The sequence below is a fragment of the Equus quagga genome, chromosome 2 (genome assembly GCF_021613505.1).
Source record: "Equus quagga isolate Etosha38 chromosome 2, UCLA_HA_Equagga_1.0, whole genome shotgun sequence".
NCBI lineage: Eukaryota > Metazoa > Chordata > Mammalia > Perissodactyla > Equidae > Equus > Equus quagga.
In genome coordinates, this window is record NC_060268.1 from 66907974 (window position 1) to 66926816 (window position 18843).

Here is an 18843-nt window from a genome sequence, read left to right on the forward strand (position 1 = left end):
GTTCTCTCAGATCTCCTTTGCCTGCAAACCATCCCTTCTTGATTTGGCCCTTTTTCTGACAGTCTAGGCATGCTCTCCCTCTGGAGCCTTTCCTGATCAAGTCTCCCCTGCCCTCCAAAACCTTTTGGTTCCCACAGTGCCCCATGTACACTTCCCCCAGAGCCTTTGTGACATTTCAGCAGAATTACTCTGTTTCCCTGTCTGTCCTCCTCTCGGGCCTAGAAGCCCCTGAGGGCAGGACAGGGTTTGGACATCTGTCAGCACTAGCACGATGTCTAGAATGGAGTCTTGTGCAGAGTTAGGCAGCAGACAATACGGTGGAAATGAACTGAACCTGCCCCTCTCCGCATCTGCTCACACTTTCGTCTCCTCCCCTACCCCAGGTGTGCTGTTTGCCCAGAAGCCTGTGGTCCACCTCATCGCGGGATCTGCACCCCAGAGCATCGGCAGCAGCGCCAGCAGCAGCAGCAGTTCACACTGCTCACCAAGTCCTACCTCATCTCGGGGCACCCCCAGTGCAGAGCCCTCCACCAGCTGGTCCCTCTGAAGGGCAGACCCAGCTTCCCATTCCCCACTCTCCTGTTGAGAGTGAAGGAAGCTGATGCACAGAATTTACCTCATCTCATGGAGCCCACGTCAAACACCATTTGGCCAGATGTTGAGAGTTTGGACATGTCTGTCTGTCCAGGCTCCATTCGGGTCCTGCTGTACTCTGGGGACAGGGGGAGGCTCGAGGGGCAGGACAGGGCAGCGTTGTCCAATCAGGGATTGTCCTGGAGAACTGGGTGGGGTCTGTGGGCATCCAGCTTCCTCCAGGGTTCCCAGGCCACCTCGCATCCCGGGCACAGTGTATCGACAATCTGTAAGCCGACACGGGGCTGGAGGCCTTCCATATTCCTTTCCCTTTAATTTATTTCCCTTCCCCTCCCTTCTGCCATGACCCCAGGGTCACTGGTCTCTTCCCCTGCTCAGTCCCCAGTCTGTAACTCCCCTGTGGGGCTGCTGGGAGCCAAGAGCAGGCCTCCATGGACTTTCTCTGCTGGGCATGGGATAGGGCCGTCCAAGCCCACCTTGCCTACCATGTTTGGTTCCTAGGGTGTGGGTCCCTCAGATTCAAGTCTTGAAGCAGTCCTCAGGGCCCCACTTGCCCCTTTTAATTGTCCCAGGAAAGGTCACCTGCGGGCAGTCCTCAGGTCCCAGGGCCTACTGGGCATCTGCTGAGGGAGAGGCGGGGCCTCGGGGCTGCCCAGGCAGGTCCTGGCACCCACTCCACACTGACCCTCCCGACCCTCCCAGATCTCACGTTCCCCACTCTCCCTTGTTGGCCAGCAGTCCCGAGAACAGCCCACTTGTCCCTTGGGCCTCCCTTCTTCTCATGGGGCCGTCTCAGCCCCAGCATCCCCAAACCTGCTGATGTCAGGTTCATTGAAATACCTCAGATTTGTAATTGTTGATGTTTGATTCTTCAGGAAGTATTTGCATTTCTGAAATCTTTTTTATATGTGTTTTGCTGACTTTTTTTTTTTAATTTTTGTTATTGTAGCACCAAAGAATGAAAGCAGATCACCCCCAAAGCCGAGCAAATGATTTGTTACCCCAGCCCCTCTGGCCCTTCCCTAAGACCCCAGTGAGGAGGTGGGGGAGGCAGGCAGGAGAGATGACTCAGGGATCACAGGTGGGGGAGGAGGTGAACAGAGAGGCCCGCTGTTGTGCAGGTTGGGTCCTGAACCACACCAGTTCTGAAGATGGTCCTTGACCCATTTCCTGCCAGAGTGGGGCCAGTCCCACACCCATACCCCCAGCTCACCAGGGTAGGGGCAGGACATCTCCCCTTCACTCAGCATTCCTGCCTCAGGGCACGGGCAGGCCGTGGGCCTTGCAGAGGTCCAGCTGCCCCAGAGGAGGAGACGCCGAGAGAGCTCCGCCTCCTCTTGGACCCTGGGCTGGAGCAGGCTGCTCCTCTGTTGTAAGAAGAGGTGATTCTCACACAAGGCTCACCTCGCAGTCGAGTAAGCCTTGCAGTGATCAGTGGAATGCCGCCCACGGACATCATCAGCCTCTGGTGGTCAGGGCCCACGCCTGGCCCACGTTCCGTCCTGTCTGGGAAGGGAAAGGGAAATCAGAAGCTTGAGCACAAAACAGATACCTCAGCCTGGTAAGCCACGGCTCTGCTGCGCTGCATCTTCTTTCCTTCCCCCAGCCCCCCAACAGACCAACGCACAGCCCCTCCACGGGGGGCTGACCCTCCTCAGTCCTCAGTAGCCTTCCCCACCAGGCGAGCGCAGGGCGTGGGCAGAGAAGGGAGCCCGGGAGCTGGTGCCAGGGAGGAGCCCAGTTGGCTGGCGCTGGGCCCACTGGAAGGTGTCACAGATATTTGGCCAGTGTGTCTTTCTCAGGGGTTTGGTCACGAAGGATGGACTCTTCCCACCCGGAGGACGCAGGGACAGCACACTGTCTTTCCGGTCACTGGATCCTCTCCCTTTCCCCATGCATCTTGCCCAGCCTCACCTTCTCAGCAAACCTTCACTGTCCTCAAGGACAACAGCAGGGTCTCAGCCTGAGAGTCCAGGAGTGGGGTCCCAGCAGGTGCCCCCCGGAACAGGGCCCTGGGCCAAGAGGAGCTTCCCCTAAAGGTGCAGACCTGAAGGCCGTGTGGTGGGCAGGTGGCCGGGGCAGCTGTGTTCCGGCCCCCCCCAACGTCTTATATGTATTCTAACCAGGAAAACGTGATAGCACATGGGTAGCCTAGCCAGTGGATAAATACCTCAGACGTCCTCTTGCAGCAAGTGTCTGTATATGTTGTGGCTATTTTCTATCTTACATGTTCTCGAATGTTTATATTTCAATAAACCTCTACCTCTTCACACCAGCGGTGCTCTCAGGTGCTTTCAGTGACTCTTCCATCGGACAGGAATGGGGAGAGGCAAGAGCCTTCAAAGTAAAAAGGGGTACGTGAACTGCTCCTCTGATCCCCTGATTTTTCCTGAATCTTCTCCCCTTCACTGCTCACCCATCCTTTCCCCAAAGCTCTCACTCTCCACCTGTTTTCTGTATTAGAGTCCCTCTGGTACTGCCTGATCACCAAAACTGACTCCAGTGGTGTCACATCAGTGTCCTGGCAGGTGCAGGGCCCAGGGATCACCTCCATTTAGTAAGTCCTTTTTGAGATGCTGCTGAGTACATGTGGTCCCCATGCTTGTGGAGCTCACAGTCTGTCTGTGAGGCATGCACAATCATCTTTACAAAATCCGGTTCTTTAGAATACAACATGACTGAGACAGTAGGCTGTTGGTGGGCAGACAGATGCTGGAGCAGCTCACTAGGGAATCTCTGGAAGGCTTCCCAGAGGTGGTGAAATTTTAGCTGGAAGAATGAGACTGCCAACCGGAGACGAGAGAAAGCATTCTCAGCAGGGGAACTGATAGATATATGGAAACTCAGTGGCATCAAAGGACCTGGCACTGGGGAACTGTGGCCATTGCCTAGGGTTGGTGGGACGGAGAGGAGGGGAATTAGGAAGAAGTGTGTCTGGGGCTAGGATGGATCCCAGGCTATGGGTTTTGTGTGCCATTCTCTGAGCATCAGGGCACTGCCAACATATTTTAACCAGGACATAGAAGCTTTTCTGGAAGGGTGGTCTGGAGCCAGGAGACATTCTGGCCATGGGCACCCTGGGACACTGCCACTGGAACTGGGGCCTAGACCCTGGGCGCTCAGCCTTTTTCTCTTGCCGTGATACACATCCTATGGGCACAGCCTGGTTTTGGCAAAACCAAAAGAAATGGGCAGAGAGGTAAAGCACTGGATGGATTTGTGACTTCCTCCTCTATCCACAACAACACCCACCTCACCTGTCTGCAACCCTCTGAGGTAGGCAAGCGGGGACCCCTCTCTGCCATTTTGAAGTGCTAGAAAATGAAGGTGACATTGGGACAGTCTTGAGCCTCTCTCACTGATTTCGTAAAATCTTTTGAAAGAAATGACCAACCCTTTAGGACTTTAATTACTGGTAACCGGTAGTTGGTATCACACTTCAACTTGCTGTGACACACCAGGGGCTGCCACGTGGATATTCAGTCGGCCTAGTCTAGGAGGGCGCTGAGAGAGGAGGAGAAGCAGCGTCCAGAGATGTTTAGATGGAAATGGTATGTAGTGACTGGATGGGCTGCCGAGGGAGAAGAGGCAGCTGACTAAGGCTCCTGATAGAGATGGGGAATCTAGGAAGAGCAAGGCACCTGGCCACTGCAATTCCATCCCATTTCAAATTCACAGAAGAAAATATAAAAGAATATCTCAAAGACATTGAAAAAAGGGAGAATTTCTCCAACTTGACCCTCCAAAAAAGTTCATCAAAAGATACCGTGAAGTAAAAAGACAAAGTGGGAGGAGATACTTGGACCACACAAATAGCAAAGGAAAAGTCAGAATGTATTCTTTTAATCCTTATTGTTAAGATAAAGGCAAAAAGGATTGGGGAGAGGGGGCAAAGTTAGGAAGAGGTGTTTTGCAGAAGAGGAAATACAAATGGCTGGACCTCATTAGTGATCAAGGAAATGCACAAAAAGCCATTCACACCAGCATCATCGGAATGGCACAAACTCTAGTCTTACAATACCAGGACGTGGTGAGGATGGGGACCAGTGGGAACTCTCACAGACTGCTGGGGGAGTGTAAATTAGTCTGACCACTTGGGAAAACACTTCAGCACTATCCAGGAGAGTGGAACGTGCACATGCCGTAGGGCCCAGCAATTCTGCTCCTAGGTTTGTACCCCAGACCAGCTCTGAACATGTGCCCCACGAGATGGGACAGCACTGATGCTAATAACTTGGCTGTGAAACTGGCATGTGCCAGGTGCCTTTTAAGGTCTTTGCATGAATTAAGTCATTTGATCCTCTGCAGATTTATGAGATGGACTATCACTATCCCCATTTTACAGACGAGGAAACTGAGGCACAGAGAGGTGGAGTAACTAGCCTGAGGTCCCATTGCTAGTGAGAAGAGCAGCAGGGGTTCTAATTCCATGGCTGCAGAGCCGCGAGTCTGTGCCCTAACCCCGTGCTAAGCACTCCATACACAATATCTCATTTAACACTCCACCCACAGACCTATGAGGCAGTGACTTTGTTCATTAGTCAGATGGAGAAACTGAAGAGCAGAAACGTGCTGGAGGTCACAGATCTAGTGGATGGCAGGGCTGGGAATGGACTCCAACGGAGCTGCCCTACCCTCTCCTGCATGTGCCCGCATGTGCCTCCCGTCAGTGAGAGGCAGGGGCGACTCTGCACGGTGACGAGAGGGTGGAGGGGGTATTGGCAGTCCCCTCTCTCTGCTCCGCCTCGCTGCGCACAGCCGGGGGTCTCCTGAGGCCCTCAGGGGCTGCAAGCACCCGCAAGAGCAGCTTTCCCGGCTACGCCGCAACTCCCCCACCTCATTGGTCAAGGCGGGTCACGTGCCCTCCGCATAGCCAATGGGGGCGAGGGGGCGGGACGACTAGGAAGGACCTCGGACTGCGCGGCGCGACGAGGGTAAGTTGTGGGCAGACTGCGCCGCCGCTCGCGGGCGCGCGGCCGCGGTCCCTGTGACACGGAGTGCAGGTCGTTGCCCGGAAGGAAAGGGGAGCTGTGGCTTGGGCTTATGAAAGAGAAGGTCCGGAATCACCATTGGAGGGAAGGGGAAAAGGAACCGACCAGAATAGCAGGACTGGGAAGAGTGGGGCCCTGCTGCGCTTGTTACACACCTCGCAGCAGCTGGGACGCAGGGACAGATGAGAAGGCCGGGGACGGGGGGGACGCGCTCTGTGCCAGGGAAACAAACAGGAGCCGGGTCCGAGAGGGTACGTGGCGGGCAGACGCCCGGCCTAAGGGAGAGCCTTGCATCAGGGCAGCGGTCTGGTTTTGGAGGCACTGGGGATGTTTCCCGGGCAAGGGACCCAAACCACTCGGGCCACGTAAGCAGAAAGGAGAGGGATTTATTCTCGGACCCCAGGGTGTATGGAGGAGCCCAAGGGCAGCGGGACCTGGGGCTGGCCTCAGGAAGTGTCTGGAACCCCAAAGCGCTGCCCGTGGAAGTTATTCCTCTCCTGAAGACCAGCTCACCCTGCTGCCCAGGCCACAAAGCAAGGTGAGATGACCATCCCAAAGGCCAAGTTTATGTCTTCTCCATGCAAGAGATCCCCCCGGGCTGAACCACACTCTCTCCATCCCATTTCCACTCTCTGGGACTGGTTGGCTCCGTTGGTTCTCACTGAACTCCAGGTTTTTCCACAGTGAAAAACAGGGCAGTTGACAGTTCCCATGTTCTGTGTGTCCAGTCGTCAACTGTGGAGAAACTACTCTTTTGTCCCAAGTCCAGTGATCCTAGGAAGGGGCCCATGGGTCCCGCTGGGCTCAGTCCCCAGTGCTGGATCAATCAGTTGAGAAGGCAGCAGCCCCCACAGCAGCCATGTGGCTGGCAGGAAGGGCAGAGAACACTCTGCAGAAGGCGATGCTGGGGCAACAATCCCAGAGATGGTCTGACCCTCCACCCTGCCACAGAGTCCCCCTCCCCAAAACTCTGCTGCAGTTAAAGCAGTAGATGGAGAGAGTGTTCACTGACAGAGTTGAGGAGGATTCTGGGGACCCGAGGCCCAGCTGACAGAGCTCTGTAGAGGAAAGGTGGGGACAGAAGTGCAGAAAAAGAAAAATGGCCAGTTGACCTCCAGGGGGATGTCAACCCTAAAACAGTCTTGCCTCTGGCCACTGAAGATGGTCATGCTGTCAAGCTCAGAAAAGGTAGTGTGAAATGAGAAACCACCTTTTTGGGACAGGTTAGAGGACCAGGGGACTTAGCTGCTGTGTGGCCCAGGGCAAGTTACTGCCCTTCCCTGGGCAGTTTCCCTGTCTGGGACATGGGGACTGTACAGAGGTCTGAGGCACAAGTGAATGAGAACTCACTTTGAAAAGTCTAAAGCCCAATGCCCAAGGCCTTCACCAGTAAGACAGAGGGTCCCTGGTTGTCACTCTGCTGGCACTGCAGCATGAATGGGCCAACCAAACCCCACAAGGACCCCAGCACTTCCACTGGCCACTCCCTGCCCAGCTCTACTCCTAGCTACAGGGTCCCCCTGGGAAAGAGACAGGTGGCCTCGTCTACTGAGAGTCAGGACATGGTATTCAGGCCAGGGACAAGGGAGGCCTCTCTGCAGCCACCTTCAACGGGCCCCATTCCTCAGGCCTGACTGAGACCCTGGCCTTGGGGGCTAATGGCATAGCAGAGGAGCCTCCCTTCTCCCCAAGGAGTCCTTGCTCACCCTTGATTCCCTGAGGCCTGTCAGTCCAGACCTTCTGTGCCAGGACCACCCAGGTCACTGGGGGTGGGCAAGGGGCTGACCTCAATCTCTTGTGCTGCAGGGGGCACTGTGAATCTTCCCTGCTGGCTCTGGGCCTCAGTCTCCATGCCACCTTTCTCCCCCAGCCTGGGCACTGCCCCTGGCCACGGACTTTTCTCAGATGCTCCTCTTCTTTGTGGTTCCAGGGCTGTGGCTGAGGTCCGGGGGTCGATGAGGCAAAGGCTGACCCCATGGAGGGTAGAGAGGCAGGTCAGTTACCAGGTATGGGGTAGCTACAGCTTTGTCCAGGGAAGGGGGGCCCGGCTGAGGAGTCCACTCAGAACCAGCAAAGGCCCAAGCTGGAAGGACCCTTCAAACCTCTGTTTCCCCTCCAATTGCAGGCGGAGAGATGAAGGCAGCGAGAGGAACTGAGCAGAGATGGACTGGGCCTGGGTCCCACAGGGAGGCAGGGTCACTCCTCCCGCCCTTCTAAAGAGTCCCTAACTGCTGCCTTCAGGGGTTGAGAGGTGGCTGGAGACTCCTGTCCTCCCGATGCCAGCACTGGAGCCCTTGATGCTTGGAGCTGCCCCAGCTCCTGCTGCCTGAGGACACAGTTCTCAGCCTGAAGGTCAGCAGTCTTGGAGTCTCCCCAGCATATCTGACCCCCTTCCCTAGGGGTCCCCAGAGAACAGGTGAGGCAAAAGACAGGAGCCCCACCCCATCAAGCTCCTGCATGCAGGGTCATAAAGATGAGGATCTCTGTCAGAGTGGAACAGTATGCAAGCCTAGACCAGGAGCGCTCCAGGCAGTGGAGCGTGCTACATCGTCTGTCACTGGAGGCTGCATATCACATCACAGTGTTTCCTGAATTTAGTAAGAAGTGCAAATAATGCCTTGTTTTGTTTTTTTAAAGATTGGCCCTGAGCTAGCATCTGTTGCCAATCTTTTTTCTTGTTCTTGTTCTTGTTCTTCTTCTCCCCAAAGCCCCCCAGTACACAGTTGTAAGTCCTTCTAGTTGTGGCATGTGGGACGCTGCCTCAGCGTGGCATGACGAGTGGTGCCATGTCCGCGCCCAGGATCTGAACCAGCGAAACCTTGGGCTGCTGAAGCAGAGCGTGCAAACTTAACCACTCGGCCATGGGACCAGCCCCTCAAATAACGCCTTGTTGATGGAACACTGGATAGCTTTGTGACTAGAGCCCTCTCTGCAGATGGTCTTGGGCACACCTCCATGGTTTTATGACTTTAGCACTGACTCACACTATCTGGACCCCAGGTACAGGGAGACTCAGGAGGACAGGAAACAAGCATTGTGCCACGTGTGCTGTCTCATGGAATCCTCACTTCATCCTGTGAGGTAGTACTGTTAGTGTCCCCACTTTCCAGATGAAGAAACTGAGGCTTAGAGATGGCAGACTTATGCTCACTGGGCTGGTCGGGGTGGAGCTGACTTGAGCACAAGACTTCTTGGCTCTGAAGGCCACTCTCCTTCCGTCCATGATCCTGGCCAAGGAGCCCAGATGTCCTGACTCCCTGGGCCCCCCAGAGCCCACCTAGCCACGTCCCTTCCTGCTTCTTCCCCTCTTCAGAGGGGAGAGGGCAAACCAGGAGATAATCAGCCTCCAGGACCAGCAGTCCCTCCCCAGAGAGTGAGAGGACTTTCTCCACAGCATGTCCCCAAATGCCCCCTCCCACAGGCCCCAGGTCCTCAGGGAAAGGGGAAGAGCTCTGGGGTCTGGTGAGCATCTCTGCGAGGGAACAGGGGTTTCTCCCTCAGAGCCCCTCAGACCTGGGTGCCCCCTTGCCCCACGTCCCTCGCTTTTCCACCAGCTCATGCTCCAGAGTCCTCAGCTGCTGCTCCAGGCTCAGCTTCTCAGCAAGGCTCTCTGCCACCTTGGAGGGAGGAGAGAGAGGCAGTGAGCATGCTCCAGGCCAAGCCCTCCCAGGGGTAGGAGTGAGGGCGGCTCAAGGGCTTGGGAGGGACTTGATTGGGTGAGTCTGGGGAAGGGAGGTCAATGGCCACAGTGGGCACCAAGGATTGGGCATGAGGAAGACTTGGGGTCCCTCCCTAAGCATGCAGTCCTGGCAGAGGCACGGAGCTGGGGCAGTGCTGAGCACCTGGTTCTGCGCACCCTCCAGGGCCAGCTGCTGAGCCTCCAGCTCTGAGTCCCAAGCTTTCAGCATATCCCAGACTTTCTTGAGCTCGGCCTGCATCTGGGCTAGCTCTGAGCCCACTTCCTCCAGGGAAGTCTGGGAATGGGGGCAGGGTGGGGGGCATTGGTTCCTGTCGTGATCTGGTGCTTCCCCACGGACATCAGCTCGCCCTGTCTCAGCGCTCCATTCTCACGGGGCCAGCCTGAGACCATGCCTTGACCCTTCAACGAAAAGACATAATGGCTATCCTCTGTTGGCAGAGGCTGATGGAACAGCACTGAGGGGAGGGAGCACGACGGCCTCATTCTTCCCCTCCAAACTGTACAGGGGACTCCAAATTTCCCTGAATCTAAAAGTCTTGATGGGTGAGACTCCCTCAGTGCTCCCTGTGTAAGTAGTACCACTCAGCCTGAGGCTCCCTGAGGGCAGGCCCAAGTCTCCAGACACCCTCCCTCTCCAGACCCTTCCCTTTGTCCCTCTGCAATGGGTCCTTGTGCACCAGGCTGTGCCCTCAGTGCCTTGGCCCCCATGAACTTGCTTTGTGTTGATTGGTGAGCCCACCCTGCCAAGGAGTGAGTCACTGGTCCCCTCTCACGGCCACCCCGAGACAGTGCTAGGGCAGGGCAGCCTGGAGGTCCACCTGGGATGGGTCTAGGCTCAGGTCTTGGCCCTGGGTGAAGATGTCCCAACAAACCAGGTGCCATCCCCTCCCCCCCTCCCAGGTTCAGCTGCACCTTCACCTCTCCGGGTGGCCTCAGTCTCAGCTCCTCTGGTTCCTGGTCACAAGGGCCCAGTGTAGTCTGAGAGTGTCCAGTCCACACAGCAAAGGGAGACAGAACCCTCTGCCTGGAAGGCCCCACCTCCAGCCCTGTCCCCCACTTGATCTGAGGGAGGGCAGCCCGGACCACCCCAGCGCAGCTCTCACCTTCTGGGGGGTGCTGATTAGCTCTGCCCCCGCCTGCCCCTGAGATCTCCCCTCCACCCCTGGTGGGGCCCCCCCAGGACACTCCTCTGGCTCCACTGCAGGCCTTGACTCTGGCAGCTCCTGAGGCCTGGTGGGGACAGCAGGACTGTGTCCCCTTATCCTCATCCCATTCTGAGCATCAGCCCAACCAAGGCCAGTGGGCCAGTAGGCTGGGACACAGGCCCAGTTCTAAAGAGCTGGAGAGAGTGTGACCAAGGGACAGTGACCCAAAGGGTAAACTGAACAGGGTCATAGGATCACTGAGGGTCAGAACCCCTCCCAGAGTACACCACTCCCAGAGTACAGATGGGGACCTGAGCCCAGAGACAGCAAAGGGCTTGCCCAAGGCCACCAGCCACAATCCCATCTCTGTGTTCTTGGAAACTGCTGCTTGAGAGGCCCGGGGAGGATTCCACGGCGGCCTCCCTGACAGGCTGTGGGGCTAGAGGCTGAGGGAAGCAGGCTTGGCTTATGCCCACTCAATAAATGCCAGTCTGGTCCCCAGAGAGAAGCCAAGCTGGGCCCAGAACTCCACAGGGGCTGGGGGCTGGGGGCGGAAGTGGAGCCCACCTTTCACGTGCAGACTCTGGGAGCTCGTGCCTGGGTGCTCTGCTGGGGGCTGCGCCTCTGGGAAGAGGGCAGGTGGTCAGGACTCAGAAGCACCTCGGCTGCTTGCCTTCCTTCTAGGTTGGCTTGATTGTCTAGTTGCTCATGTCCCAGTCCTGGGGTGTGGGCAGGCCTGGCCACACTTATCTGAGGGCACCTGACCCTCACCCCGAGCAGCTGATGCTGCAGCTTCCAGTGCCAGCTGCCCCCAAAGCCCTGCTCCTGCCCCCAGGGATCCAGTTCAACCTGGAGTACAGGCTCTTGTGCATTTGTGGACAGATGGGCAGCTCAGCCCAAGAGGCCCCACTCCTGGACCTGAGCCCCCAGGTATGGCAGGGGCTAGGGCAGAGTTGGGACCCATTATACACACAGGGAAGCTGAGGCCCCGTGAGGGGAAGGGGCTGGTGACTGTGACTGACTGAGCCCAGGCCTCCTGCTTTTTTGCACTAGGTCCTGACTTCAGGTTTGAGGAAGACTCTAGGGTCATTGGGAATTGGGGACCTTGACCCTAGGTAGGCCCCACCTCACCCCACCCCAGGCAGCCCCCAGCTCCTCCCCACCTCCCACCTCTGGATCCCAGCTGCCATCTGGTCGTCTTCCTTCTCCAGAGCCTGCATCTTGCTCCTGTTGCTGGCCAGGGAGAGGCAGTGAAGGAGCAGACTGCATCCCCATCTGAGGGGACCCCCACCTCATCCTCTGTGCCTGCAGACACCCTCACACAGGCTTGTGGGTTTGGGCAGGGCTTGGCCCACAGGGAGGAGCCCAATCTCCAGCCTAGACCCCAGCCTGCCTCTCACCCAGATGCAGACAAGGGGTCTGGGGGCTCACTGAGTGGCACACACCACTACTCACAGCGGCCCCTCTCTTGGACGCTGCAGCCTCTCTGCCGCTCTATCAGGGTCCTAAAAATGAGACAGGGAGGGGCCGGCCTGGTGGTGCAGCGGTTTAGTTCGCGTGTTCTGCTTGGGCAGCCTGAGGTTCGCCAGTTTGGATCCCAGGTGCAGACATGGCACCACTTGTCAAGCCATGCAGAGGCAGGCGTCCCACATTCACATATAAAGTAGAGGAAGATGGGCACAGATGTTAGCTCAGGGCCAGTCTTCCTCAGCAAAACAGAGGAGGATTGGCGGCAGATGTTAGCTCAGGGCTAATCTTCCTCAAAAAAACACAAAAACAAAAAAACGAGACAAGGAACAGCTGCGCCCCTGAGATCCCAAGTCACACCCAACCCCCCCAACAGGAAGGTAGAAGGAAGCAAATTAGGATGTTATGGGTTGAACTGTGCCACCCCCCCCCCCCCCCAAAAAAGACATGTTTCTGTTCTAACCACCAGTAACACAGACTGTGACTTTATTTGGAGACAGAGGTAATCAGTAATCAGGTTCGAATGGGCTCATCAGAGTGGGCCCTAATCCAGTCTAACTGGTGTCTTAGAAAGGGAGATCTGGACACAGGAACCTGCAGAGAGGGAGAGTGCTGTGTGCACATGAAGGCAGAGATGGGGGTGACACATCCACAAGCCAAGGAATGTCAAAGACTGCCGACAACCACCAGAAGCCAAAGAGAGGTAGGAACAGAGTCTCCCCCACAACCCTCGGAAGGAACCAGCCCTGCCAACAGCTTCATCTCAGACTTCCAGCCTTCAGACTGTGAGACAGGAAGTTCCTGTCATTGAAGCCGCCCACCTTGTGGTGCTTCATTATGGCAGCCCTAGCAAACTACCACAGAGGGTGAATGGGATCCAAAGGAACCCTGACTTAGAAGGGGACTTTGGCCTCAAAGCGGCCATGCCTGCGGCAGCTAACATTTTATGCCTGCATGCCATGTGTTGAGCACTGCACTGAGCCTTTTACATGCTCGTTGAATTTAACCCTCACAGCCAGCTGATGGAGGAGAACTGTTATTGTTCTCACTTTTTGTTTCTTTTTACAGATGAGGCCCAGAGAGGTGGAGTGACCTGCGTAAGGTCACACAGCTAGTATAACGTGGAGCCAGGAGTATTTAGGCTCCTCAGCCCACAATCTTAACTACTAATTTGGGGACAGTAAAGACCACAGAATCCTAGGATTGAAGAGGAAGACAGACTGAGGGAGAGACCCAGAGGGGGTCCGGGTGGAAGGAGCTTGAGGTTGAGGATGGGACTGAAGATGAAGACTGCTGGGGGCCGTGGAAGCCCCTTCCACCCCCTGCCAGCCAGATGTAGATGCAGCGTCTGGCCCGCATCTAGCTGCTGCTGTGTCTCCTGAGAGCCTCTGCCCTGCTGTAAGTTTGGCCCATCAGCCACTCCCCGCAGGACCCTGCTCATGACCCAGAGCTGAATTCTAGGTCACCCTGGACAAGCCCAGGGCCTGGGGCACCCACTTGCTCACAGAAGGCAGGCCTCCCTGGGGACTGGAGAGAGAGGGGAAATGGCTTGACATCCCTGAGGGGCATGGCCCTTGAAAGAAGGCCCTGCAGTTGGGGCCCAAATTGGCACTAGTTTATGGGTCATTTGCATGTTCTTGCTTAGGGCTCACCTGGCGCCACCTCCTTCCCAGAGCCTGAGTCTGCTCTGAAGGCCCAGCACATAGTCCACTGCAGACCCCCAAACTGACTGGCGTGCACACCCCATAAAGAATAGAGTCCCTCCAGGCCCTGAGAAGACAACCTCCAAGCCCCAGGGGTCAGGGCTGAGAAAGAGAAAAAAACCCAAGATCTTTTTCCGTACAAATGTACAGTTGCAGACTATCATTGCAAATTTGCTTCCTTAAGGAACTGACAGCTCTCTCAGAGCACAGTTCTGGACCCCTGGTTCAGACCAACTCCACCTTTCATGAGGCCCGAGGCCAGCTAAGTGCGGCTGCTGAGGCCTCCTTTCCCGCTCCTTCCCTCCAGGTCCACAGAGCAGCTCCACAGGACCTCACAACTCCACATCCCTGGGGCTCCCAGCCACCTCCTTGGCGTCTGTATCTGTTTCTCTGTGTCTCCGGGTGTGCACATCTGGGAGCCCGTGCATGTGTCTCTGGGTGAGTGTCTGATGAGTATTTTGTGGGGGGGGGGGGGTATCCGTCTGTCTGTCTGTCTGCCTGCCTGTGCACACATACATTTGCTCAGGAGACTAAAGGAGGACACTGGCCAGGAGGAGGCAGTCACCAAGCTGGAGTTGGAGTTGGTGGACAGGACATGGGATACCAGAGCCCTTGCTCTGGCCCCTGTCCCGCATTTCAAGTAACCCCTCACCCCCTCCACTTCTTACTGGGTCAGGGACTATTTACAAGAGCCCCACCTCCACGTCTCTCCTCTCTGGGCCTTTGCACATGCTCCTCCCTTTTGCTGAGATGCCCTTCATTCCTTCACTCCTGGAAGATGCCTGTTCCTCCTTCGGTGAGGGTTCAGAAGCTCAGAAACACCCTTTCTGGGGAGAACTTTCCTCTCTGCTGCCCCTGCTCTCAGCTCCCATGTGTCTCTACCCTCATCAGGCATGTTAAATTGTAATTGCCTGCTCAATGACCGTGTGACCCAAACCATAAGCTTTTGGGGATGAAGAGCAGTCTGATACGACTTTGGTTGTCCTGTGCACAGGCCAGACATGTAGCAGATGCTCAGTGACTGCATGCTGAATGAGTGAATGAGTGGCTGATGGAGGAGAATGAGGAAGAGGTAGAAGGGAAGAAAGGGTAGGATAAAGCTAGGGGGCATCCTAAGAAGGGGGAAGAGACTAATTGGCTTGCAGTAGGAAAGACAGGGCTGTGGGGAAGAGAATGGAGGAGATTGTGGGGATGGAGAGGAAAGGGGTGGACAGAGAGCACCCACCGGGGGAGGCCAGGCCTCATTCTGCCTCTGGAGTCCCTGCAGTTCCTCTTTAAATTGCAGCCAACTGCCACCTGGTGCCAGCGTGCCTTCCAGTACTCACCCACCTTCTCGTGAAGCCTGGGATGTGATTCTTCCTCCTGTAGCTCTTTCCTGAGGAACACTGGTACCTCCTAGACCAGGAGTGTGCTAGGAGAAATGGGGCAATCTGGATGTAGCATGGCCCCTAGATCGCCCCCACGCCATTTTCAATGATTTCTTTCCAAGTGGCATGGATGTCCTCACTATGTCGTCTTTTTTTTAAAAAAGATTTTATTTTTCCTTCTTCTCCCCAAAGCCCCCAGGTACATAGTTGTATATTTTTAGTTGTGGGTCCCTCCATTTGTGGCATGTGGGATGCCACCTCAGCATGGCCTGATGAGCGGTGTCATGTCTGCGCCCAGGATCTGAACTGGCGAAACCCTGGGCCACCAAAGCAGAGCGTGCGCACTTAACCACTTGGCCACGGGGCCGGCTCCCCTCACTATGTCTTGTTGACTGGGATGGGACTGGGGCAGAGACATCTCCTTCATGGCTCCCTGCACACATGAAACCCCCTGTCCTGGGCACTTCCACTCCCAAACATCTTGACTTGAGCCCAGCAGCTAAGGTTATCTCACCTCCCCCAAGCCTGGCCTTGGGCTTGCAGAGGGGCTCAGCCACGTGGAGGGGAGACAGGACTTGTTGCAGCTGAAAGATTTCCCACACGCGCCCATAAAAGAGCCAGAATGTGACAGCCAGGCGTGTTGATACCTGGGGAAGGGAGTGGAAGTGGCTTTGGCCATGTGATTCAGAGTTTGGGTCTCTGGGCTGTTCCAGCTGGTGGCAGAGGCTGGCCCACCTCCTGCCCACAGGGCCCTCTCACCCAGTGTGAGAGCAGGACCCCAGCCCAGCCTGGCTTGGACACTCTGGGGGGTGGGCTGGAGCAGCCACTTGCCAGGTGTCCCCGCCAGGGGCCACTCCCAGCACTGCAGCCGCACTGACTTCTCCCCCAGCAGCCTGGCCCACTCTGCCTCCAGGGTCTGCAAGTGGCCCTCCAGCACCGTCTGCTCTCCTTGCAGCTGCGGCGGCAGCTCCAAGCAGACCCCTAGTCGCTGGTGGTTCTGGCCCAGCTCTTCCGAGAGTCTTTTATTCACCTGTGAAGACCCTACTCCACACGGAGTCATGGCTTAGTCTCCTTCAGGCCTGTGGGCCTCATCTGGCTGGGATCTGTCTGCACAAGCTAGCTCCCAGGCCTTTACCGATGCAGCCTCCTCCTCCCAGAGCTTCTGATCTCCTCGTCCTCTGGGGCTCAACCCTTCCAGGAGGCCTTCTCCGATTACCCCAGCCCACAGAGGCTTCTCTAAACTCCAGGCTTCAATCTGGAGCAAACGATTTAAGGCTAGCCAGTACCTGGCTGCACACCACCAGAGGGTGCTGTTTTAGTGGACCACGGTGTGAATGTGCTCCCTGGAGTTGTGTGGAGGCCCTGCTCCAATCTGTCCCTCCTGGTCATTGTCTTTTCCATGGTACCCCTAGAGCCCCTCCCCCAAATTCAGAATCCCCCAAAGACAGAGCCCAGGCTCCCCTGCTTCTCTGTCCCCTGGCACATGTGGGCACAGCCTGGCTCAGTTGCAGCCCTGCGTTCCCTGCGGGGCTGACCCTGTCATCTGTGTTGACCTACCTGGGTGAGCATCAGCAACCGCTCCTGCAGGAAGGTTGTGTCCTGAGCCTAGGTAAGGGTCTCAGCTGCTCCCATTGAGACTCCATCTGGGCCCTGACGTACCTGGGCCCCATCCCCATCCGAGCTCTGCTCCTGGCCCTGCGTGCCTGGCGCCAGCATCTCCTGCAGATATACTCAGTCCAGGATCCTGGGCTCTCCTCTCAGCCTCCAGACCATGCTGTTATGACCCTGTAGAAGCTCTTCCCTACCCTCTGGGCTCTGTTTTCCCATCTGAACTAGGAGGAGAGTTAGCTAGATGATCTCAGGGTCTTCTCAAATGTGCATGTGTGGGTGGGGGTCCCTCTCTGGCTGAACAGAAGCCTCTGTACAGTACCTGACACAGTAGCCTCCTTCCCCAGCTACTGCTCCAAGAGTGAAGACCAGAGAATGCAGTATGGGACAGGGCCAAAGGTGCGGCAGGGTCAGTGGTCAGGGCCCTGCCATGCACCCGCTTAGAGGGGGCTCTGGGGTCATTCCTACCCCAGAGGGCCCCAGGCTGGGGTCTGGGCCAAGGGGCTGTCGGCTCATCTAGTCCAAACACCACTGGGCCTTTTCCACTTCTGTCTACAGTAGCAGGATCCTGGGGACAGAAGGGTCTATCTGCCTGTCCTCTGTCACTCTGCCCCTCCCCATCTCCCAGCACCCTCACTTGTCTTCTATGTCTTGGCCTCCTCCACTCCTGTCCCTGAGATCCCCGCAGCTGGTGCCTCTCCTGCTCCAGGTGGGCCAGGGAGCATTCCACCTGCTGTGGGTAGGGCTGAAGGCAGCATGGAGCCCCTGCAGAGGGCTGGCCCTGCCTACTCTCCACCCGCTTTAAGGCATGGCAGTGTCTGCGGCCTCTGATAAAGCAGGCTGACTCCACAGGGCCCTGCCTGCTCCACCAGCTGTGATAAACCCAGCCAGGGGCCCAGCTGACGGCCCAGCATGGACCTGTGCCCTGGCTTGTACACAAGGGACTGTGTCCCACGGCTCTGAGAGGCTGCCCAGCTATTATCACTCAGGCACCAGATGTGCAACCCTCCACCCCCAGCTGGACCTGAAACACTTCCCTTCTCCACCCCAGCTGCTGATGGCTTTGGAGCTCCAGCAACAAGACCTTGGACGCTGTCATGGAATGCCAGAAAGTGGGCAGGCATGAGGAGACAGGCTGTCAACTGGGTCCCCTGGGTCCCCTGAGGCCTGGTAGGGAGGAGTGGCTCTAGGAGGGTCAGCTGTGGGCTGAGATCCCCAGGTCACTAAAGGCTTAAGTATCTAGGCCATCACACTGTGAGAGTGGCGCTGTCCACACTCTCACATGGGGCAGGGATGCTCCCCTAGAAGTCTCAGTTTGCATAGCCCCCTCGTTCTCCCTGGGGAGTGCAACTTTCACCAGAGGCCACTGGGCTTCTGAGGAAACTCTTCTGTCCACTGAGCTAAAACCAGCCATCTCCCTCCAACTCTCTCTGGGGTGGGGGGCAGGGCCCCACAGGGCCCTTTGCCTTCATCCAGTGCCCCCAGTCACACGACGCAATGCCCTGCACGCCTCCAAGGGTGCCATTCACAGAGAGGACACTGTTCAGCACAGCAGCCCTGTTGGGATCTCGATTACCCTCTGTTTCCTTTGGGTGTCCCAGACCCTGACAAGCCTTCTTTCTGAGAACATGACACCAGATGTGGTTCAGCCTGGTAAGGGGACTTTGCTAGCTCAAGGGACCTCCCAGGGGTTGCGGACAAGCAAGGAAGGTCAAGGAGAGAGGACGGGAGCCTCATTTTCTGCTTCAGAGCCAGTAGTTCACACTGGGCCCTGCCAAGTCCCAGCTCGCGTTCTCGCCTCTGCAGCACCTGTGCTTGCTCTGACAGGGTGTCCAGTGCCGCCGGAGGGTGGCCAGCCAGGTCGGCCTACTGCCATCTGCTGTCTGCCAGCCACACCCACAGGTCCTTCTCTCACTGCCTCCTGTCCTGCTCAGGGACCCTGTCTGAGCACCTACCAGGAAGACAGGAGCTGTGCTTCAGCCCGGCCCCAGGGGCTGCTGTGCCCACATTCCCCACGCTCACCTGGCAGGCCTTTCAGGGGGGCTCGGTGGGCAGGCACAGTCCAGTGGCCAGAAGTGACAGTGAGGACAACAGGCGGGGCCAGGCATCAGGTCCATGGGGCTCTGCCTCAGTAGGTCCTGAGAGCAGGGCAGATGGCAGCCCCTGGAGCTGGCACAGTCCTGCTCTCCCAGAGCACCAGCCTCTGAGGCCCCTCCTGAGATGTGGCAACCGAGGCCCTGGGGCTGCGCATGCACTTAAACCCTTCAA

At 56.9% G+C, this 18843-nt stretch overlaps 1 protein-coding gene across 1 annotated transcript in view; it reads left to right on the forward strand.

Moving 5' to 3' along the window:
• The window catches only part of LOC124232182 (AT-rich interactive domain-containing protein 3B), a 50264-nt gene extending 48746 nt beyond the window's left edge, over window positions 1–1518 (forward strand). The window contains exon 9 of the mRNA XM_046649148.1: window positions 384–1518. Within this exon, the coding sequence (XP_046505104.1) occupies window positions 384–547 (164 nt within the window). The 3' untranslated portion in view covers window positions 548–1518. The remainder of the gene's footprint in view (window positions 1–383) is intronic.
• The last annotated feature ends 17325 nt before the right edge of the window (window positions 1519–18843 follow it).